Raw genomic sequence first — 24,985 nt, forward strand, 5'->3', positions numbered from 1 at the left:
TAATGAGCAGAAGTTATTTTCTGTACGAATGTCAATATTAAAATTAATTTAAAATTATTAGCAACGTATCACAAATAAAAAGCATTTGAATTTGAAGCCTGCTAATGTGTTATTTAGGCAGAAATAACTATTCACACTCTGCAATAACACCCAGCATCTAAAGGGTCAAAGAGTTCAATAAAACACTGAAAAGACTCACGCGCTCGGGATCTGCAGAAAAAGGAGGAACTGGCCACCTTCGTATGGGCTGTCTGGCGGCCCTGCAATAGCTGCCTGCCAGTGGGCACACTGAGGGTCCAGCGGCAGAGCTCCAATGCCTTCAGGAGGCTCTGTCTGCAACAAACGCAGCTCCTGCTGCAGCCGCACTGCGCGCCAAGAGCCCTCGGGGCCCCAGTCAAAAGCACGGCCCTTGGGGCCTTCCCTGAGCTCCTGCAGGCACCGCCGGCATGGTGCACTGGCCACCCTGCACATGCCAGCACCACCTCTTCAACAATGTTGCCGTAAATAAGAACAAGAGTGCAACAAACCAACTTCTACAATGTTGCTTTTGGGACAATGAGACAATAAAATGAAATGCAGTGCCAGCCTGCACGATCTGCCATTCAATTTCCATCAAATACTGCGTGCTGTGTATTTTACGACATAGAAACACTACTGTAAGAGTGGTACACAGAGCTGAAAAGCCATGTTTTATGCTTTAAGAACTGCAAGCAAAGCAGATAGTGAAAGAACATAATGCCAACTTTACTAATTACATGGCAAAATACAATTTTGAGCACTGCAGATACATGACCCCTGTCTACTGCCTGCTACACCTTACGAGAAAATATCTGTCACACAAGCTACCACACAGCAGTAAATGTAAAATCATGTGTGGCATGAACCCCCTGCTTCCACACAAGTCAATCCAAGTGCTTCCCAATGCTTCCCATGAGGTGGTGCAGTGGCCCAAAAACAAATGCCAGGCCACAGCAGACATGAATCCAGTCGGTTATCTGCTAAATGGCATCACACAGTGACTCTTGGCAGGTGGGCAATGGATACAGATTATGCACAGGCCATACAACGCAGCAATAACGTTTCTAGTTGGCACCAAACATTATAACAGGCAGCTGTACTTCGAAATGTATGAGAGGTAAGGGACTCTATTGAATGTCAGCATGACACTAATGCTTTGAGGGCATTGATATGCACCGAAATGCAGGAGTGTCAAGAAAATTACCTCAGCAGAAAGACCACATGTTGCCAACAAAGAAAACAGAATTTCGGCAGATCCCATACGTTCTGGGAGTTTGTCATGTGAAGCAATAGGCAAGTATCAGCCTATACTGCATTTTTTTTATTGCTTTGAGCCAAGCGTTAGAAAAGTGGGACCATATTCAAACTTCTCTTAGGGAAGAGTGTCTAGACATTTGCGAACAGTTTAACACCTTGCCCCTTCACCTTCTCTAGATTGGAATCGGTGTGACAGCATGAAGACTGCTACGGAAGTCTGTATGAAGTCTCTGCTCTGTGTAACAAAATAAATTTTTACACTCGTGAATATATTAATTACATATGAGCTGGGTCCTGACATCCCAGACCTGCACTGTATACTATTGGGGCAAGTGTGGTGGAGATCTCTGCAATTCGCATTATGGGTCCCATCTTGACGAAACATGTACAAATGTGAACAATTCTGTCTCAAACGCAAAGACAAAAAAGTAGAGCTGTGCGAATAGCAAAATTTTGGGTGCGAAGCGAATTCGAATAATAAAGATTGAGTGCGAATCGAATCGAATAATTTTCGAATAATTTTCGAATATTTCTCAAACATTTTTCGAATACTTCGAAGTGAAATTACAGAAAAAAGTTCCAGAGAATCCCTAAGTATGTTATCATCAGATAGCAACATGATCGAAAGTGTTTCTTTTTGCTAGGTTGATGAAGCGCTGGCGGGGTGGTGTTTCATAGTTGTCTTATCAAGAATGAGGCAATGTAGAGGCCGAATTGTATTTATGTACATGATTTGGTGCAACCAAAGTGTTGCCGACAACACTTTACACGTGATAGGCAAAGATGCCATTTTTTCAGCCTCTCCTCCTCTTTCAACTTCTGTAGAAGCCCAACTGATGTGGCGGACAAGGGTGTGCTCCCTTCAAGTCCGGAGTTCCAAATCTGCCTCGTAGACGTTGATATATAAGAACGTCTGAAATTTTGAATGCTAAAAAGCTTTGGCGTCCGATTTTTCGGACTTCCTGCCCAAATTTCAGGCCCAAAACAGCATTAATTGAGCCCCCAACTCTGCCACATCTTTCATCTCCATATTGGAACCAGCGTTTTCTTGAGTTAATACATTTGCGACCGTAGCGGAACTTAAAAGGCAGCTTTGCCGCAATACGGGGGTGTGATGAGGTGAAGCGTACTGAAAATCTAGGGACCATTTCCAATCGGACGTTGACTGCCTCTTGGCACAAAGTTCGACAGTAGCGGAGCTTGAAAGGCAGCTTTGCCGCAATACCGGGGTGTAATGAGGTGAAGCATACTAAAAATCTAGGGACCACTTCCAATCAGACGTTGACCCTCTCTTGGCAAAGTTCAACTGTAGCGGAGCTTGAAAGGCAGCTTTGCCGCAAAGCGGAGGTATGATGAGGTGAAGCATATTGAAAATCTAGGGACCACTTCTAATCTGACGGTGACTGCGTCTTGGCTAAGTTCGACCGCAACGGAGCTTGAAAGACAGCTTTGCCGCAACACGAGAGTGTAATGAGGTGAAGCATATTGAAAATCTGAAGGGGTCACTTTTAATCGGACGTTGACTGCATTTGTTTTTGGGAAGTTCGAATAGTTCGAATAGTAAAATTCCAGTGCGAATCGAATCGAATAGAAAACACTATTCGAAAAATATTCGAAATTTCGAATATTCGCACACCCCTACAAAAAAGCCAAAGCTCTGTATCCAGGGTAAGCAAGTTGACACAAAATGCCTCTTTTTTGCTATATAATGCAGCTATATTGCGGGCAAGGCCCACAAGTGGAAAAACTGGCGCTCGTGGATGGTGGATCAAGTGGTCACAGCGGCGGTGTCTTGTTTCAGGAACGCCGAAGTGAGCTGAGAACAAAATTTTAGAATCCAACCTGCGCTGCTGTTCTGATTAAGTGGGGAGGTTTACCCACTTTGGTTGTGCGTTTGACAACACTTGAAAGCATTATGTGTAATCGCTAATATCTGGGGTTTAACGTCCCAAAACCACGATATGATTATGAGAGACGCCGTAGTGGAGGGCTCCGGAAATTTCGACCACCTGGGGTTCTTTAACGTGCACCTAAAGCTAAGTACACGGGCCTCAGACATTTTCGCCTCCATCGAAAATGCAGCCGCCACGGCCGGGATTCGATCCCGCGACCTTCGGGTCAGCAGTCGAGCGCCATAACACTAGACCACCGAGGCGGGGGATGTGTAATCGCTGTCTTTGAAGATGTCTTATATGGTAGGCCAGTGCTTGGTGCCTCTGTGCAGGACATAGTACGCAACGGAGCCTAGTGTCAGCCTTCACACGTGTCCATTGGGTATGAAGCTGCATGAAGCTTGAATTGCGAAACTAGTAAACAGCCATCGGCTACAACACATGCGTGCAGCCAGCACTTCTACGAGGAAGATTTCTGTTTCAGCGTGGAGCAGCCATGTTGGTGAGTAGCAGAAAGTGCTCACTGAGACACTTGCCCGTGCACAGTGCCCATCTGTTGATGCTTTTCCCCCCATCCTGGTCCATATGTTGCCAAACCTCTTCCTCTTCCACTTATGGTTCACTTCCAAATTCAGGTTGGCACATCCCAACTTGATTTGTTTTCTATGGATTTGTGTGTATTCCTGTCTGAAAGGTGCCACGATTTTGCCGCCAAAACTGCTGGAGAACTCGGCAAAGAATTTTGCGCATTAAAAAATTTGCATTACAGTATTTACACCTTGTTTTTATGCCAATTTACAGCTGCAAGCTAGTTGCTGCCTTAACTTCACGGCTTTTCACTGCGATTCCTAGTTCATGACGGTCCTTGTCTACTGCTACCGTTTGGAGTAGTCCTGCGGGCGTTATGTGATATCTGTAGGCCTTTGCGTTGCAGAGTACATGTTTTGCCTCACAGACTGCTTTTCCTTCCAACAGCAGTCACGAAGTCTGTGGTCTGAAGCTTTGGTCTACGAACATTTTGATGCTATGAATACTGGCAAGTTCACTGGAATGAAAAGGGAGCAGTAGGAATCATGTTAAAAAAGGAAGGCACAACCTATGCTCATGTTTGTCTTAGCTAAAACCAATGAATTAAATGCATTAACAAAAAGAAGCAGCGGGAGATTGCTTGCTGAGGAGACGTAAGCATACAATACGATGCCACTTCAGAAATAATGATAATAAAACATCTAATAAGTTGCAAGAAAGAAAAAATCTTCCTGGCAGTGCACACAAGTCGCCGTAGCCACCATTTTGCGTAAAGTTATAACAAAATTATTTTCAAAAAGCTTCAATAACTTCTATGCAACGACAGTTGCTTGTGTATACAGTTAAATGATATGTTGTGGGCATGTGATCTCCGAATGGAGGCTTCATTCTGCTATGCTCCATTTAGTTACACAGACTGCCCACTTTAAGAGCATATGTCGCATAGTTCACCCTCTGCAACTGCCCATATTTCACGACAGAAGCTCGCTTTGGGATACCTCACACGGTGAATGCACGCAATGTGCGCTCACTGTATGTATTCTGCAAACAGGTACCATATCTAAACAATTCTGTGCTTTCTTTTTGTCGAAGAATGTTATTAGCTTGTCTGTAAAAACTTCCCTCGCTTCGAAAGTATTTACAGAAATGTCCCGGGGGGCTTCTGTGTGGTTTTTGTCGAGCATCGACAGCTAAACCTATGAGGAGCACACTGACATTATCCTACATAGCACACAAGTGAGGTGCGTCTGATAGAGGGCGACTCCGTAACTCCTTGCCCCCAATAGCAAGCTGCAGTTGTGCCTGCTGCGGTATCGCAGCCTTGGCAATAAAATTAACTGAAATTGAGAAATTTAGGCTAAATATTTATGCAAAACCCAACAACATGGTGTGCGATGCCCCAAAGCAAAAGCAATCTACTAACTACAAGCTACAATTTTAACAATACATAAATGGTACGCACAGGCGACTGTAAAGGGTCCTCCAAGACGTGACTTTGTGAGGAGGCTTGAAGAGAGGCCAACGATGCTTGATGAACAAAGACCAATGATCTTCACTGAGTTCACACTCGAGGATATGACGCCAGCGGCGGCAGACCTGGCTACAATGCCACAGCGACACATCGTCCAGCCGTCTGAAGATCAGGGACAGCACTACGGGTGGCAAAGACAAGAATATGTAAGCATCGCCCAACTGCAGCAGTATGCCATAATGCTACAACAAAGCTTTGCTTATTGGAATAGGAAGTTCCACCTACACTGCCTAATGATTTATGTATTAAAAAAAACCGTCCTCTAAACACTGCACACGTTTCCTCAACGTAAGGCAAATGTATATACAGTGAAACCTCAGTGATACGAATCTCGCGGGGTTACCAAAAATATTCGTATGATCCGAAATTCGTATCACCAGAAAACATGGAAAATTAGTATGAGACAAAATAAAGTTGGCATACGTTTTGATTCAGTGTTTCTCAGGGCTGCAGCGACGTCATGAAGAGCTCTGAATAATTAGCAGTAAAGTGTTTAAACGATAACGACCATACTTGTACTCGTATAAAAGGTGCATGCGCACTTGTGTAATTAATGAACCAGATGTGTTGTGCCCCGTGACCGCTAGTAGCCCCTTCCCAATCTTACTACGCTTTACTGCATGATACCAAAAGTACTGCGGTGAAAGTTACTTAAGAAGCGCTTGCGAACAATAGCTGGAGGCCAAGCTCCTTCGCCAAGACCGTCCGCTTCGTCTCTTGGGGTCTTCGTCCACCTTTATTCATGGCGGACCCGCAGCCCAAGTTTCAGTCTTGTTTCATAGGACGTCTGATTGTGGGGACATGGTTTGCGTCGACGTGGGAGGCACGTGTTACTCGTAACACAGTACAAGACGCTGCTCCCTCCTGCACAGGAGCACGCGTCAACGCGTCAAAAAAAAAAAAAAAAAAAAAAAAAAAAAAGCGTGACGTCAACGTCATCTGTAACCTAAACGCGAAGGCGCCTAAAGGCCTCCAATATTCGCGTGCACTATCCAGAGGCAGCCACGCACCGCGCATGCCCGCGCCCGCGCGTGACTGCCGCGTCCTCTTCCGCGACAACACGGACGCACCTGTTCGTACCTGTGTGCTAGCATACGTTCGTATCAAACATCGCGGGGTGCAAATCGGTTCGTAACAACCGTACTCCAATACATTGCAGGCTAATGGGCCTTGGCCGGGACCACAGAAAACGTCCTATCACCCCGAAATCCGTACAAGCCGTGATCGTATCACCGATGTTTTACTGTATATAAATAAATATCTAGAACGTACTAATGGTCCTGACTGCTCTTCATTACTAAGGCTGGCCACAACTGATATCACCAAGTTATAATGGTGCATCTGCACTCAGCCTAGAGTAGAGTATCTGCACCAAACTGTCCTAAACCTGGTTAGGTTAGGTCACAACTGCAGATATTGCAGACTGCAACATAAGGTCTCTTTTTTTAAAGGGACACAAAAGGCAAACATTAAAACGACATGGATTATTGAAATAGCATTCTAGAAGCCTTACAGTGATTGTTTCAGGCCAAGGAAATGCTTAGTTTGAAAGAAAAACATATTTTAGTTGCCCCAATACCACTAGTGCAATTCAAACTGCCCGCCTCCGAGAATGACCTTCTCGCGTAGCATTCACCATACCCACACTGCCTGACAGCCGGCGCTGCGACGCATTAGGGTAAGGGGCTTTAGCGGAGCATAGCCCGGCAAAAATGAAACTTGTGCCATTCTCAAGGGAAACGTCAAGTTCTTTTTTGCATGAATCAAGCCGAAATACAGTTTTAATCCTATTCTGTCTTAAAGGTAAACATATTTGACAGATATCTGCCTGGCTACGCAAAATTATAAGACGAAAAAGCTCTCCAGCCAAGCTGAGTTTTTTAGTTATTAATTTTAAAAAACTGGCCCTACGTTTCGATGCCCATTCAGCCTCTTCTTCAGGGGTTGACTGCCCGGGATGCAACGAAACATTCTTTTTTTGTCGTGGGTAGTTTGAGTACTCGTGAATAATTGCACTGAGGTCCTACTAAGTCATCGAGCTTGTGCTCCAGAATGTCCCACTGGTGGCGCAAATAGTGTCCTACATTTACCTTAACTGCTCCAGTACAAAAGCGCTTTTGTGCATAATATTGTTGTTTTAGACGTTCTCAAGCATTGGCCTTTCACTCCGACATAAAATGTTATTTGCCTTTAGTGTCCCTTTACGTCTCGATCACTCTATTGCTCTGGCATGCAAGGTCTCCTAAGGCAGCCTACAGATCACCTTTGTATTCTGCAATTTCTTAAAGGAGTCCTGACACAAAATTTTGAAGGCGAGATAACTTGTGGGATATTTTGTGTGGACACACACGCATCATCTATGAAATATCAATGGATATTATAGCCTAGAACATATTCAAAATAAATTTTAAAGCGTGTGTTACACCACTGCACGCGAAACACGCCTTCGGTTTTCGTGTAAACAACCAACCGCCCCCTGCGTCAAGAGCTTGTGTTGGCCGCCACGATCTTTGCGAGCGCCCTCTCGTAGCAGACCTTTTCAATGGAAAGCAGAGGCAGACTTGCACGACAGTACAAAGGCTGATGTCCTTGCCTCGGCAGTGCATTTTTGGGGGTACACGCATATTTACAATGCCTCAGAGGCAATTATAGTAGCGCCCAGGAAGCCTTCATTGAAAAGAGTTGTCAACGCAGTATCATGTGCAGGCGGTTTTGTGCGCTCACGTAGCCAGCTATGTTTACCTGAAAACCGCTCTGGGTCCTGCCTCACTCGGCGCTCTCTGAAACCGAAACTGCGACTGAGCGATATAACAACGTCTCCAAATAATGAACCATTGCGTGCTCGAGCAAACAAGCTTTCTAGCCGTGATAAGTGGGTCGGTCGTTAGCTACCTATTGCAACAGAAAAAAACATGATGCAAAACTTTCGTGTCAGTGCTCCTTCAACACTGTGCCAAAACAAAAATTTCTTCTCAAATCAAGTCACTTTCATATCACTATTTAGAATTCCTTACAGCATCATAACAAATTTCAGGTCAAGAAGAAAAAGCCGCTATGTAAGCACTTGGGACAGGGTTCCTGCTTCTACTTATACCATTTGCATTCAAATAAAAACATACAGATGTGTTGCATAAGTACAACTCTTCATTTGTGTACATGCTAACTTAGTGTAATTTCTACTGACAAAGAGACAAAAAATGACAGTATGAACAGTTAACAAATACCATACACATGAAAATATGCCTCGCTCTTTGGAGGGGGAATTTCGAAAAAAAAATTCAAAAAGTCCCGCCAAAAAAGTGTAGTTAGTTAAATTGGAGCTAGATGGCGCTGCCAGCTTTTCCGCTTCCGCCGACCTCGACGGCGCCATTATTGCTTTGTGTGGCGCACATCGTGTGGGTAGCTTGGCCGCTTGGCAGTGTTTCTTCAGATCGGTGTTGTTGGTGTCACTTTGTCTGTAGTAGTGAGCCCTGTTTGAGCCATCGCAGATGAGGGATGATGGGCCGGCACTTGAGATCTTTCACTGCAGCCTTTAAACTGCAAGTGATTGAATACGCTGAGGAGCACGGCAAGCGAGAAGCTGGACGCAAATTTGACATCGATGAGAAGCGTGTGTGTTACTGGATGAAACAGAAAGATGCCCTCGCCGCTACCAACAGGAGCCGAAAGGCATTTCGCGGAAAGAAGTGCAAGTACCCGGAACTCGAAGGCAAACTTGTCAAATATGTCACCGACACTTGAAGGGACGGCTACGCCGTCTCAACTGACATGATCCGTGTGAAAGCCCTGGCCATTGCTCGCCACATGGAAATTCCCGAGGCACAATTCAAGGCAAGTCGGGGGTGGGCATCGCTACAACAAGTGTGTGCGTGGATTTTGAGTGCGTGGCGTGCTGTGTCATTTGAAACAGTCGCGAAAAGCTTCAAGGTGACCGGAATTTTAAACTGCATGAGCGGCGCTGAGGATGACCGTCTCTGGGAGGACGCCGACACCGAGGCGAGCTCTTCCGAGAACGAGGACAGCGATAGCAAAATGGAATCGTAATAAAAACATTCCTGGAATGTCGTTTGCGACTCTCTTACACTCTGCTACTGTCGCGGAAACAGTACAGACCTTTGGTGAGCTGTCATCGGCCTGATTCGTGTAAGGGCCGCACCAAGCAAAAATTTTGAAAAAAAAGTGCGGCCCTTACACGAGTATATACGTAGTTACTGTAACATACTGCATTCACGTAGTCTGTCACCAACTATCAAAGGGTACAGGCTTCCTCAAGCAATAAAAAATAATATTTGAATTCACTCATTCTGCCACAGTTGGCTACTTCGACTTTTTTGATAACTTAAACATATTTTGCAGTCCCACAAGGGTCAAGCTAATGAAAAAGAAAAACAAACAAGAAAAAGGAGAGGGGGGGGGAGACTACAGAACACTATGATCATAAAACTACACCCATGCACACATTATAACATGAATGGAATTAAGAAATGAACAAATTAACATGCTATTGTAAATTCAGAATTCAGTCAAATTAGAATACCATACAGGTGTGGTAACTCACAATAAATGTTCATAGAATAAATGTGCACATTTATTACCACTTGTGCGGCACTTCCCACCTTTTCAAAGTAGATGTCAACCCCTTAATTACAGCACAGAACCTGATTTATTTTCAAGCACAACTAATAATTAATTACAGTCACGTTTACAAGGCCTGTTCAAATTGACTGTCAATTGCAGGGATGCTTCAGACATGAGAAAGAAGTCTGATCACATGACTGAACCTAGGGGTTGTGGTATATCACAAACAACTGAGTCTGCAAGTCTGCTTGGGGCACTGGTTGAAGGACAATGTGTTGCTGAAATCTGCCAAGCTGGCCCTTCTAAATGCTCGCTTCTCTTGTCAGCGTGACCCTGTGCGTTTACACAGGGACATGCTCATCCCTCTTGTCCCCGTCTATCAAGTGATCAATGGACCCTGCTTTCGCAGCACAGCCATAGTGCATGTGTACGCAACTGTGGTGAATGGTACGATGAGACCACCACAACAGGTTTCGACGAAATGATAAGCCTCCCTTTCCATGTCCAATGCCCTCCCTAACTTGTTGTGCATTATGAACAGGCCGCATTAAAGGAGCACTGACATCAAATTTCAAGATCGAGATGTGCCCATCATTCGATCGCTTGGTATGCATAGGTCTTCTTGGCCAAATTTGAACGGCATCCGTCGCGTGGAAGTTATTTTAATTCGATGTCAAACAGCGTAGGAGAAAAAACAAAAAATCGGCTGCCCTGCAACATCGACACTAGTGCTACGTGTTCGGTGTGATACATTGCACAAAAATCACCCTGAGTGACGATACGCTAGTAACAATGACGTCGACGATCTCTGAGTGTGTTTGGAGCCGACTGCCAGCCATGCTTTCACTCTATTGTTCCGCACCCCTCTCACTTTGTTGTCGGGCTGCTCTCGAGGTAGTTTTCGTGAGGGGTCACGCGCTTAACAGGTTTAACCCATACCAAGGCACCCACATACTTTCAATCTCTACCGCGCGCGGGGCCCCGATTTGAAAACCGCGCTTTCTACGTCACCACAGCTTGAGTGCACGTGGTCTTTGACGCTCCCTGCATGGGTCGCTAGTTTCTTGTGGTTTTTAGGCGGGCGTTTTGAAGTGACGCTAAAATGGTCACAATTAACTACGCTAGAATTAGTTATACGATACGCTAGAGCATTTACGATTTAACTTAGGGATTACCAGACCCAAAGCTACAAATTACAGTAAAAAAGTCACCAACAAAAATTTTGCTGTCAGGGGTCCTTTAAAATCTAATTAGGCATTTGTTCTTTTAGTTGAGGCTCCACAGAGTAACTACTAGATTGATGGCTCTCACGACAGGGTCTACAATTCACAGCTATAAAATGTAGCTACAATTTAATGTCAATGTACTTACCCTCAAGTGGGAGCTGGGCCAGGACACCATCAGGCATCGACTCCTCTGGCCTTGGGCTGCTCAGGGCAGATATACATTCTGCTAGTCGATCAGCTTTTGGACCTCCTGCTGGCAGCCTTGGGCGCTCAACATTATGCTTCACCATGTCATAAAAGTCTTCTGGTTCATCATTTCCGGAGTCTTCAGAGTCACTTTTCTAAAATAAAGCAAATACAAATATGATGCAGGCACATTAACTGACATGCATTGTTTCCCACTTAAAGGAATACTGACACGATTTTAAGACATCTCCAAAGGGACATTTTACGTTTCCTTGGTAGGCAGTGTTAACGCCCTCCACACACCGAAGTCAGACAGCACGTATAACATTTTTCCTTTGATTTTAAAGTTTCCATCGCTTAGCACCTGCAAGCCAGCCCCACTACAATGGACATTATCCTGATGAGTCAACACAGTTCCACTGAGTTTCATCAATGTACTAACATGATAGTAATCATCATCATGCAGTCATCATCACAAGAAATTTGGGGCTATGGCTGCATTCAGCATGAGAAATGCAATTTCTGTATGTGTTTACATGAATAAGAACAGACGCAAGTGCTGTGTCTGTGTAAATTCACCATAGTAAACACCGATGTTTACCTGCTTTTGGTGCCAAGGCCCGTGCTGCGATAACTGTTTGGTTCAACACTGCTTAATTTTTATGTCTCAGTTTTATTTAAAATATGGTGATAAAGTATAACCTTGAATACTGCAGACACTGCTGTATTTCAACCCACAGATGCAAAATATCTTGAAGGCTCTAGCCACTACTGTATACGAGCTTATCTCAATTTACATAACTGTGGTATTTTTTTTAATTGACAAAAAATACCACAATTATGTAAACTGAGGTAAGCTCAAAGTTACCATAACGCTCTTTTGTTAAAGGGGCCCTGCAACACTTCTCCAAGTAACAATCGAATAGCTTTACTAAAGGAGTTTATTGGCTCACCACGAATCGACCGGCGCAAAAATTTTTAGAATCTGTCAACCATGAGCGGAGTTAGAAATTTGTCGCACGCTGTAATTGTTTTCTCTCCCCTCTCGTCCGGACGAGTGCGCCGGAATCTAAGCAGGGAGGGATGGCACGGGGGAAAGAAGTTACGTCACGCGCGTGTCATGACCTTGAGCACATTATCTTTCTTTTTCCTTCGAACGCGCGGCTCACTTTTGGCGTGATCGGAAGCGTGTGCGGGCATGTGGCGGCCTACCACGGCAGTCGCGGTAACTACGCAGCTCACGATGCTCAAATCAGCCAATGGCGTGAAGTTTGGGTATATGGTGCAATCATTTGGGTGAAAGAAGAGGGAACGATTTCTGGTGTACTTTTGAGGATTAATTGTAAATTCCAGGCCACATGCTCGCATGTTCTCGGGAGCCTTGACTACTGATCAGCAGCGTTTTCTGACCATGCTGAAAAAGTGTTGCAGAGCCCCTTTAAATTTTGTGAATTTATGTCTCAAATAAAATGTTGTGGAATTCTAGAGGTGTTTTGAAAATTGTTGCCTCACTATTCAAAACTGCTTCATTAGTATTTGCATTCAATTCTGTATAATCACTATTCAATTTGTATTTGATTCGGTTATAAAATTCCCTATTCAAACACCCCTCTAAATTACATAAGCTAAAAAAGTGCCAAAAAGAAACATTATTATTAAAGAGACAGCACAACCAATAGAACACCTTTAAAGGCTTTTTTCAGCTGCAATTAAGGATGATAATGTGCGGAAAAATGCTTCATAGGAAATAGAACACACCGTGATGCTACAGTTTTTCAGCATTAGAAAATAATTTTACAGTGATGCTGCAGGCCCTGGTCTTCACAAAGCAGCTTTGACATTAGTCGTCGATAGAAGCAATTGCAAAACAAAGCGTTCCAGCCAACTCGTGCTAAGGTTTAAGAACCCACATGTGCATTAATTAAAGTACATTTTTAAACACAAGGTCTGCAAACGGAGAAGTTGTGAAAGCTCCTAATAAATATTCGAATAATTTTTGCTCCATGATTACCACTACCGTGGTTTTAATTTTTCAGGGCTGCATTGAAAGTTGCCAGATTTAAAAAGGAGCGTCATTAATTCAGGTAATTGAATAATTCGTGCACGGCCCCTGGTTCCGCAGATGTATGCATTATTTAATGGCATCACACTCACTCTGTCGCAAATCGGTCAATTCAATTTGGACAACTCTCGAAACACAGCAAGCACAGAGCACCGGAAATTTGCAATACAAGAGCAAAAAGCGGTGCCAGAGTCCAAATGAAGTGTAGCGTTGAAGTCGCATGGCTGCAAATGCCAGAGAGAAATGTACGGGAATGCTCTGGGATGCTATTTGATGATGGCTGGGAAAGCAAGGGTGAGGGATTATTATTTAGAAAGTAGGAAGTCCATAACCACCTCCACTCTATGTCTCCCCAGGGCTGGTCCGCTCAACCATGCCTCTGGGGGAAGGCAGAATGGAAGGAAAAGTGGATATGAATGTTTCAGGTAGATTTGGTTACAGCTGCACAGGAACGCAAGGTACAAGCATTGCCAGGGTATCAACCAACATGTGCATGTCAGCTATCGCTAAGAGGTGAGGCATGAATCTTCTACGGTTTGTAAAGTGAACTGTTTGCTTGCCCTTGTGTGATTGGTTCAAATCACTCTTTTACTGATGCAAGCGCGATTCTGGCCAAACACACGAAGGCAAGTGAACAGGTTCGTTTTCCGAATTGATTGTGCAAACCATTACATGATAGAGCTCCTGAATATTGCCAAAATCTGTAATGGCAGCATTTCAAACTAATCAGAGACACCGTAGAAGCCCCTAGGGACAAGTGGAGCTGACAAGACAGAATTCGACAACATGGCGGAATTCATCATGCCCAAAATAGTAGCTCGGGAGTTACAGGAATGCCTTGTGCCTATTCATGCCTTTATATACTTTTCTATTGGCTTTATCACTGCACATGACAATGCAAGACTTTTTTCTGTTTTCAAAAGCCGCACCTACTTTTCACCAAAGGGTGGGCACAGACTTGCTGCATTTTGCGTAAATGTAGCAAGGCTCACGTTTCAGCAAAGTTCCGTGCAGCAGTAGCATTTGATTTCATATTTGGCCCGTGTCCATTGCAGCCCTCGTACAATATTATGTTTTAGGAATACAAAGTGGCATAATCCAAGTCATCAGAGGGCAATAACTATTCATACAAACATGATTACAAGGTGACCAATAGAGCAGAACAGCCAGCTGCATTTGCCAGTTCACTGTAGGCACTAATAATAAATTAGTCGACTGTAGAGACGTTTTTAAATTGGCTCATAAAGCCAACATTCCTCCCAAAAAAGGAAACCTAACATCTAACTAGTGTTGCACAACAGCATCTCTAGGTCTCTTTTCCTTGCCCATAGTTCCTAAATAGGTTTAAAAGGGCTGCGTTTTACTAATGGTTTTGTAAGTGGTACACACTATTAATGCTTTTTCCTGAGTGCAGGCTGGATGCAAAACAACAACAAAGCAGCAATTCTTGCAGTTGCGAGCGAGGGGGGGGGGGGGGTAATGGCATTGAGCTGGAAGTGCTGGGCTCATCCTGCCAACACTGCTGAACTCATCTTAGTGAACAGTTGAGAACTGTTCACTAAGAGCAAGCAAGATAAATAAGCCACACTATAAGGTTACCGGCCCCCTTTAAAAACAGCGCTAAACAGCTTACGAACAAATACATTGAGAAACCATCGCTGGTTACTGCTAGGGTTACAACAACCATAGACAGAAACATAAACCCATGATTACTGCTTACCCAGCCCTGGTCTCCATCCAGCTCGGAAAGCACATCAGGATACAAAAAAGCATGGCAGGTGCAGCACAGTGGGTGGCCAAAGGACGGTCCATAAAAGCCATTGCATGCATGGCACACCGTTTGCTGCCAGGAGTAAAAGAACATGATTGCATTGTGCATGACACCACAGGCCGTGGTATACACGAACATTTTGTGATCATTCAGATTAAGTGCTTGGCCACAGGCTACCAACAACACGCGAATTAGACTAAGCTGAAGGCGTCAGAGACGGCAAGTTTATCAGTCTTCAACTAAAGGCCTCGAAAATATGCCAGCTCTTTGCCTTAACTGCCTATACAGCATACCAAAGAGGCCTACTGCCACATAACAAGATACATGGCACCAACAGCTCAAACACTTAAAATCAAATTGTGAATGCGCTTTTATAGGAGCAAAACAATGAAGGAAAAGTCCAATCCGCTGAAACCATGCTGCGATTTATAGCTTAAGAGGCTCCAGACTGCACTGTCGCGATGTCTAAGATCGCAGCGCGGGTACAAAAGCTAACAAACATCAACTGTGTAAACGAAAACGCTAAACACTTATGCTCTGGTAAGTCACATACAGCGCTCAACAGCGGGGGCAAATTCGAACACAATAACGGAAAGTCACCCGTGCATATTTGTCATCTGTAAATCTCAAAGCTTAAGCATATGCAAGGATGCGATTCCAACACATCGTCAGTTCACAGCGCTTAACATAACACAGTTTAGATGTCGCATCCTGAACGCTCCGCCACTCGGAGGAGGGTTCATTATCCGTCGGCGAAAAAAAAAAAAAAACCGAACAAAATAAATAGCGGTGCCTACAATTTAAACTAGCCGCCGTAAACTGAAATATGACGTACACATGCGCTTGTCTGTCGCGTGAATTCATGAAATCTCGCATAGTTTCTACCAAGCTACGCAAGTGCTGCTTTCGAACGTTAGAGACGCGCGGCGCTAACATGGCAGTGCAGGAGAAGCAAATACAAAGTGCCAAGAAATTGCCACCACATAAGGTAATGACAAACCTTGAACTGGAATAGACTGTGTCCGTTTCGAGTAATTTCTTCCAGCCGACCATCCGCAGGACGCCTGACAGATACCGTGCTGCGCTGGAGATTGCAGTTCACGGCAGCCATTTCCTACGCCATGCGCTGCCGTCGAGATGAAAATCGTGTGCTTAAACGACAGATCAAGACTGCATCGCTACTCTTTTGGCACAAAGATGCTCAGGCCTCGCACATAATTCACCTAGTCAGCGACGTAACTAAACCGGGAGGCGAAAGAAGAACACGGCACACTGACGCTGCGCCAGCTAGATGCTCAGCCGTCATATCATCTGCGCCCGCTTCCCTAGCCGCGTTCGACTTCCAGCACAACAGTGCTGGCACATTGTGGCCACCAACGGCACAGCGCTGCTGGTTTCAGCAGTTTCGGCACACATAAAAGCACCAATAAAATTGTTTTTCCCCTAGAAGTAATCACAGTTTGCAATAACAAATTAAATTAAATTATAAAGTGACAGATAAGTCAGCTTTGACATGCGGCTTACAATAGCAGCAAAGTTTGTCCCGTATCTGCCAACGCTGTATCAGCAGTAGGCAGTCAGTCGCGCTTTGCGGAAATCGTCGCGAAACTCTTCTGATGTCTCTGGCATAATTTCAACTGCTACCAGTCGTTTGTAGCAAATTTTCGAATAAACATTAGTGCAGTAGTTTCTCTCAACCGCAGTGCAGGAGAAGAAAGCCTGTGGCAGCGACCGGCTTTCACTGAATCGCGCGCCGCGCAGGTCCTCGATTTGGCTGCAAGGGTTTAGAAAGTATCTCGGTGTCGGGGGGTAGACTTTGAATTCAGAGTACAGCCAATACGGCAGATGTACTTTTGAACTAAATAACCAGTTTTTCGGGCCTCTCTACACATAGCTAACCGTGCCTCCATTCTGTAACGGTGTAACTATCGACGTAGTAAAAAAAAAAAAGCACAAAAAAACCGACACAGTCGTTTTTTATCGCAATGCGATGATCAATCGTGTTGGCAGTCGTTTATCAGTTTTCCTTCAACGTGGCATACGCAACGCCTACTTTATAACAACGTTTATATCTCCTCTTACTGAGCACTTACCTTTCCGGGGTGGTGCAGCGACCAGCCATGCAGTTCTGCATGGCCACCCTTGCACATTCTAGTTCGCGAGAGCTCTTTGAAGCAGAATGCGCCGCGTGGCACGACACGGAATAAAGGGAAAAATTAAGATGGAGGGAGAAACATTTATTAAAAATAGGCAACCCCTCGGGTGCTTTCAGTCAAGCGCCTAGATTTGTTTCGATTCTCAACAGGCACGGCGGGAAGCTTTCACATGTGGTTTCCCAACGGGCAGGGGCCCTTCTTGACAAGGTCCTAATGGTTCTAACGACTGAGCTCTGTCACCAGCATGGCAGACTTTTCGCAGTGCAGGTAGGCTGCCAAGTCAGGTCCATTGCAGATGGTGTGCTGTGGGTGTCTTCGCTCTGAATGCAAGTTATGGTGCCAGTGCTCAAATGGCAGAGTTCCACGCATTCCCAGCAGCTCCATGGCATTCAAAGAAGGCTTCAGACAGAAGCACCTACAAAGCAAGCTATGCTGTCGATGCTATGGGTGAGTATTAATAGCGTTCAAAGCCAGGTCACCGGGATAAATTTTAAGATATGAACTTTTGATTCTTCCAGCTTTCCAAAATGCTGCACTTCCTTAAAGGCCAGTCGCTTAGGTCAACTCTTGCTCACACTCATGAAAGATTTTGCAGCAGCAAACAAAGCTCATCAATGCATTCGTTTGCGTGATTTGAACTCTTCGTTGCATTGCATATAGCAATGCAACACCTATTCTCTCGTAAAATCACTAAATCTTATGCACTCGTACTTCGCAGCAACAGCCTCCTTAGGCTGCTTTCCATACCTGTACCTCCCACTATTAGGAATACACTGCATTAGACCACTATAAATTGTAATGGAAAGATTCACCACACATGCACAACAGCATTGTAAGGTCTAGAGACAATTATGTTGCAAACTACAATCTTAGCAATGTTACACATGCATCAGTAGCGCAGTTTTGTTTTTTAAGAAAATTGACAGAAGCCTTTCTCAAAAACCTTCAGTTGCTAAATATGGTACCCGCCTACAGTAACTTCAGTAATAATAATATCTGGGGTTTAATGTCCCAAAACCACGATATGATTTTCAGTAGGCTACTTGCAGTTCTGCTTGCAGATTCAGGCCATTAAATGGCTATTCAACCTGCCAATGCAAAGGGGAACAACACATCACCAGATACACGTGTGCTGCATTCATGAATGGAAACTTGCACTGCACATCATTTGAGAGTAATGAAAGCTTGGCATGACCTAGAAATAGTTTGCTATGCTTTAAATTCAATATAAAAGCTAGTAGGGTGCCCGAAATTAGCCATTCCTATTGAAAAATTATTTAGCTCTACCACAGGAAAACCATTTCAGCCCCACCTCTCATCAGTCTTGTCACCCAAGGATCTCACAGGTGCTCCATCTTATATATCAAAAGAGAAACACACAATGGACAAGCTCAAATAGTGAATACATGAATATGAATCAAACAGCCAAGACATTCGATTCATAATCATATTCATATACCACTAGATATGAACATTGAAGCGCTGGAAAAATTAGCGATGCTCAATTTCCTTAAGCTTTTCCTACATGTATTGCAAGAAAGCTCAAACTGATCGACGACAATGAGCTCCCAGGGAGTTTCAAGAAAAACATACAGAGAAGACGAACGATTTAATGTACCAGCAACCATTACAAAACGGCACCTCTTAAAACAGAACTGCAGTGAAGTCTCTTGTGCAGAAACTCCACTAGTGAACATTAAAATTAAGCATCATGACAGGCTTAACTGCAAATATGAACTACAGATACACAACTATAATCGGCACTGTACTTTCTAGTCATTCAGTTGTAAACCTTTCATTATGAGGCAGAGCGTTTTTTTTTATTATATTATTTTACAAGAAATGCAAATAGTAGCAATTTCTTTTTATCAGGCTGACAGCATTCAAACTTACTTTCCATATCCTAGATACGTATGAAACATGCTTTAAGTGTCGTCTTTATTTCAAAGACAAAACCTCACTGCACATGAAAAAAAAAAGTTACATGGGAAGGATCAGAAGGTGAAACCCAGAAATTTAGAAGGTCAGCATGGTACAGCTGCTGGCCTACAAGAAAGGAAGCAGGCACCAGCAGCACGTGTTCAATTAATGCACATATGTTGGCTACAGGAGCACAAAAAAAAAAAGCTCAACGCTAACCAGGAAATAAAGCTATGCGGAACAAGTACTCCGCTAACATGAACAGCAGAAGCGAAGCGACTGGGAATCTTGCTCCCTGACCCCAGTGCAGAGTCCACCATCTTTGAAAAGCTTCCCTAACCCCACCCATTCCTCCAGCTTCTCAAAGCTGGCACTCTGCTCCACTGTCCATGCGCTTCCTGGGCTGAATTTTCTGCTATGCAACTACTGGTGTGCACATTCCACGCTGCCTCGTGGCTGCTGCTCGTCCTCATGGTATGCCTCCTGGCGCTGATTCTGGCTGTTGGGATCATAATCGTGAAGGTCCACTTCCTCCACATGGTCCCCAACAGGCACTCCATCCATCCCAGCACTCGGCCGGTCACCCAGCAAGGCCTCAAGCTCCTGCAAATTGGATAGCCTGGCTCTGCTGACAAGACCCACAGCGATCCCTCAAACTAGTTACACAGCAAACAGCCTCAAAAGCCTACAAATTAAAATAACAAGCAGAACGAAACCACTGCTACATTACAATGCATTGAGAAACATATTCCATGCATACTGTAAAATTTACATTGTTTATTGTCTATGCACCAGGAGGACTGAATAACATCAAACACAAAATTCACAGAAAAGTTGTGCATGCTGCAAGTGCTGTCAGTCATTGGTCACAGAAGAAAAAGAACTGCCAGAATAAATTTCCCGTTCTATAAAGGCAAATTATACAAGACTCTCTCTTTCTTCTAATCACCGTAGGGGCAAGTCAGTGTTACATTAAGAAGTTGGTATTTTTGTATTCGGGTGCATTTTTACTTTCAACCCACGAAAACTTGGTGCAAGTAAATACGGTACTTCTTTTCTTCTCTGATGGTACCAGAGAGGCGCCATATGAGGCAGAGCCAGCATAAAATTACGACATAAAATTAACAACAGCTCACCTTAAGTGCTTCTTCACCAGCAAAGTGATTCTCGGGAAACTCCACATCAAACTTTATGTAGAGGTTTCCTTTCTCAAGGGGATTCCGATAAATGGGCATCCCTTCTCCTCGGATGCCCTTTATAGATCCTGCACAATGCAAATTCAATCAAATCAACTCTAGTCAGTGCACTCTTGGCTAAATACATTTTCGTAACTTAATTGTGGCACATTAAACGCTCGCCAATTGAAACTTAACATCATCAGAAAAATGCCGGAATGAACCAAATGACTAACTGGTTGTTTCATGGGGCTTAACATCCCAAAGCAGCTCAGGCTATGTGAGGCACCGTAGTCAAGGTCTCCAGACAATTTTCACCCCCTGAGGCGCAATGTTGTACCAGTTTCTGTGATAGAACGTTCTATCGCCCGCACGGGATTGGTCAAGGCTCGTCTGACGATCAGATGTGAGAATAGCAACCGGAAAAGGCAGTGCTGTCAATCATTTTTTGTCGTCTGCTAGGGAAAGAACGGGCACAGAATGGCCGGAGACATTCCGTCCGATAGTACGGATATATAACAGTCTCTGGACGACTTGGATTGGGTCGAAATGTACCGTAAAATGCCGAGCAAGCGCCCCCCTCCGCTTTTCAGGAGATCTGAAATGAGCGCCAGTGACCGAGCAAGCCCTCACCCCCCCCCCCCTCCCCTGGGACCACCTTTTTTTCAAGACTAGCATCGCTTGTGTAAAAAGAACCACAAGGATGAGTACACTGAATGCGTAGCTAATGTTTATGAAATTCTGTTGTCATGCGGCCAGTGGTATATTGGTCAAACCGGTCGCTGCTTCAATGGTTTGACAGTGACGAGGGGGAATAAAAACAGTAAATAAATAAAGCATTTCATTAGAAACATGGATGGGCATTTTTTATTTTTAGTGGCTGTCCCGCCGCCATCTTCAATTTCGATCCGGAACCGAGCAAGCGCCCCCCTCCAAATCTGGTCGGATTATCCTTCACCGTAGGGGGGGCACTTGCTCGGCATTTTACGGTAAGCACTCAGGCTGGAGACTGAATTAGGCTGCTTTGTGTTTGACTTAACTCAATCACGTGCCGACAGTTTGCAAAATGAGTTATGAATATTCGTAAACAAATTTATTTTTTAAATAAAAATTTGCACTGCCATTACAGTAAAAGCTCGTTAATTCGACTCTCGTTAATTTGGAAAATCTGTTAATTCGGACACGTCATCTGGTCCCTGTAAATATATGCATCACTCTATGAGACTGGGCGCTCGTTATTTCGGACAGATTTGACCGCAAATCGGATAATTCGGCGACTTTCGGGCCGCTGGCGAGGCTCGAAAAACGAAAAAAGAACCATTCGGAACAAAAGTGAAGCTCAAACGCAGCATCGCCACGGACATCAATTATCGGCTTGGCTTGACTTGAGACTGATTGAACGGCTTTTCTTCGCGAGTGATAGTGTGTGGGTTTGGCGCGGTGTCATTTTTGTTGCTTTGTTCCCGTTGGTGTGCTGCATCGTTGAACGCCGTTTTATCGAGGAACAATTCAGTACGGCTCCTTTAGCTTGATCGTTGCTGGTGCTTTTGTGCTGACTTCTCGTGTGAACGCACTCTCCGCCGATGGCAAACGCCGGCGAAGCGGCCCAAGTACGAGGCCAAGGACTTCACCACCAAAGTAGAAATTTTGCGTGCCCTGAAAAATGGGCTCTCCCGGCAAGAAGTAGTTCCTGTGCCATGACGGCAAAGAATAGGACGAGAGCCTCCTGAGCGTAGTTAGCATTCTTCGCGTATGTCTGGCAGAGCACGCCTGCGCACGCCATTACCAACTGTTTCAGGAACAGTGGCTTTGTTGTACCCGACTCCAGCGATGCCGCAGTGGCCGAAGTGTCGCTGAACGACGGTGCCGATGACGGGCAGGATTTCGGAAGTGTTATGCCTGATGCAGTGACACTCGACGATTATATCGGCATTGATGGCGTTGCCACTGCCGGCTCTCTGACTGATGAGCAAATCGTCAAGGAAGTGATGCATGGCGACGAATCCGAGAACGAAGAGCCTGATGAGAAGCAGCCACACTATGAGCCACACAGGCCCCCTCGTACTGTGAAGGAAGCCGCGGAGGCCCTCGCCGTCCTTAAAGAATTTTGTTTTGGCACTGCAGATAGCATGCTAGCTGCTGAGCACCTTGAAGGGCTCAGAAAAATTGTGTCCGCGCGAATTTCTGCTCGAAAACAGAGACGCATCCACGATTACCTTGTAAAGTAAAGGTATGTTGAAAAAACTTGCATTTATTGTGTTTATTCGATAATTCGGACATTCGGTTAATTCGGACATTTTTTCAGGTCCCTAGAAATCCGAATTAACGAGCTTTTACTGTATTAACTTCGTTATCATTACACATGCTACAGCTCCAACACACAAGCACTAGTAAATTAACATGCGGCCAGTCACACCATCACATGGCCATTGCTTGTCATACAAGCTGAGCATCGAAAGAACACACAAAAAAGTACTCACGAGGTTTGATCACCATTCCTGGTACTTCCCTGATGACGAGGTCTCTGCCATCTAGATGCTTCAAGACCATTTCGAATCCACAGAGGGCTTCTGTCAAGGACACTGTGTGGGTCATGTAAAGGTTGCAGCCATCTCGATGGAACACTTCATGCGGCTTGGTCTGCAACACTATGACAATGTCTCCGGGCTCCACCCCTGGCTGTTGCATAAAAAAAAAAAAAAAATGTTAGTAAACTCACTGGGTGTGCATGATGCCACCATGTACATTTTTATTTTTTACTATCAAAGTGACAGCTGGTATAGTAGTAATCCACAAGAAATTTCATGCAAGCCTACAATTTTTGGCAAAAAGTAAGAGTAAATGTTTAACTTGTCAATGCCCTTCACTGAAAAAATAATCGCCAAGCACATCAGACATGATATGCAGGAGCCAAATCAGCTTCCCAATGCTATGTTATACCTGTGCCAAATTTGGGCAAAAAATTATATTAAATATGTTTTCACAAACTCATTGAAGTCTCTTCCATACTTGCAAGAAACAATAAAATTGGTTGAAAAGTACAATACATAACTTGGTTTATTACTGCTACTGTCAACCATTCATTCAAAGATGGGATTATGCTCAGTTAATGCTGCAAACACACACACACTGCATTATAGTCACAGCTAGAGTGACCTGTGGCAGAGACTGTTTTATACAATGCTCAAGTATAATGTTGTCCAATATTGGTTGTCATTAAGGTTGTTTTAGAGTGAGTGGCAATGGTGCAGGTAGATCTGAATAATCTAGTGGGTCTGAAAAAAACCTGGCCAGAAAAAGAATCTGCTGGTGAGCCCAAAAATGGGCAAGCCAGGAGTCCCAATATTATCGCTGTCATTACAGCAATAATAGGCAGCCTAAAAAAATTGGGCTTTCAAAATAAATTCGAACAGGCTGGAAGGTATGCTTTAAATATGGGAGCCCTAAAAAAGTTTTTCATCTCTACAACCTACAAGTCGCACCTGACAGCAGGGTTGCAGTTGGGTAGATTTGAAAAGGTGGCAAGACTCAAGCTGAAAGGGGCCAAAAGTGGCCACGCAATTAAATTTTATCGCCAAATTTGTAGCCGAATAGAACAGAAGTGGTATTACGACTGAAGTTCTTATTACTGAACAATAAATAATGTGATAAGACAGTGTTTTTTTGCCCATCCATATTCAACTTTTAAAATTTCAATATTTGCCCCTAAAAAATATTAAAATGCTGTTCGCCACATGGTTCGAGGGCTCACTTTTGCCTTACACCACATAATGCAAATGCAGGACTGCCATTGGCTGTCATCACTGAAATAGTGCCCATCGTTCTGTGACACACACTTTGCACACCACCTTCAACTCTGCTACCTCTCTCATTTCATTATGTAGTGTTTATTGCGATAAATGTTGAAAACCACGACTTTTGTCCTTGAAAAAAAAAAAGTGGAGTCATGAACTGCACAGTGCTCACGAATTGAAACGTGACATCAAAATTCTTGAGTATAACAGGTATGTGCAATTTCTCAAGATAACCGTGTCATGTCCCTACAATTCTGGCCTCTAAAAGTAAAGTCTCTGATGTCAGTGTTCAATTCTAAACTATGCCAATATGACATGAAATGAACACAGTAGGAACAAAAATATGTGCCTTACTTAGCCCTAAATTGTCGCATTTCAATCCATGAGCACTGCGCACAGGAAAGAAACAGAACTGAAGGAGCATGCTGAGCTTGACCGATTGCGAGTGTTGCTGAAGCAAGCAGGTCTGCTTTTGTATTGGCGATGCAATCAATTTCTTGACTCGTCAGATAAAAAGCTCGCAGTGTTCAGAGATGACAAGACAGGCAGCAACAAGGATGGTGCAAGTGCAGTAATCTGCGAAGTCGAAACACTGACACAACTTGTGAACAGTGCAATATGTTGGACACATGGTTGAGCCTGACACTGATCACATTGCCTGACCATGATTGGTTCGACCCACTGCTTATGCAAACGGGACAATTACGACCAGGAAATCACACCCCAATTGGGCTAGATAAAGAAATGGAATGTGCATCAACGGTTGAAAAGTCATGAACAAGCACAAGTGCCCTGAATCTCCACTCAATCTACAGTGTACAAGCGCAGGTGGTAAGAGGCACTGATGTAACAAGCATAGGTACAATGGACACCATTCATGCACATGGTTGG

The 24,985-nt window shown here is 44.3% G+C and overlaps 2 protein-coding genes across 2 annotated transcripts in view; both read right to left on the bottom strand.

Annotated features, from left to right (window-relative positions):
* Nucleotides 1-16,397, bottom strand: part of LOC119377408 (uncharacterized) — a 51,089-nt gene extending 34,692 nt beyond the window's left edge. The window contains exons 1-5 of the mRNA XM_037646897.2: nt 16,050-16,397; nt 14,999-15,121; nt 11,176-11,371; nt 5,158-5,347; nt 200-463 (exon numbers count right to left, since the gene is read on the bottom strand). Coding sequence (XP_037502825.1) covers nt 200-463; nt 5,158-5,347; nt 11,176-11,371; nt 14,999-15,121; nt 16,050-16,160 — 884 coding nt within the window. The 5' untranslated portion in view covers nt 16,161-16,397. The remainder of the gene's footprint in view (nt 1-199; nt 464-5,157; nt 5,348-11,175; nt 11,372-14,998; nt 15,122-16,049) is intronic.
* Nucleotides 16,398-18,781: 2,384 nt separating this feature from the next.
* LOC119377397 (dnaJ homolog subfamily A member 2) overlaps nt 18,782-24,985 on the bottom strand; it is a 38,497-nt gene continuing 32,293 nt past the window's right edge. Inside the window, exons 8-10 of the mRNA XM_037646891.2 lie at nt 22,781-22,979; nt 20,262-20,389; nt 18,782-19,728 (exon numbers count right to left, since the gene is read on the bottom strand). Of these exons, the coding sequence (XP_037502819.1) occupies nt 19,549-19,728; nt 20,262-20,389; nt 22,781-22,979 (507 nt within the window). The 3' untranslated portion in view covers nt 18,782-19,548. The remainder of the gene's footprint in view (nt 19,729-20,261; nt 20,390-22,780; nt 22,980-24,985) is intronic.

This window comes from Rhipicephalus sanguineus, chromosome 1, assembly GCF_013339695.2.
Source record: "Rhipicephalus sanguineus isolate Rsan-2018 chromosome 1, BIME_Rsan_1.4, whole genome shotgun sequence".
Taxonomy (NCBI): Eukaryota; Metazoa; Arthropoda; class Arachnida; order Ixodida; family Ixodidae; genus Rhipicephalus; species Rhipicephalus sanguineus.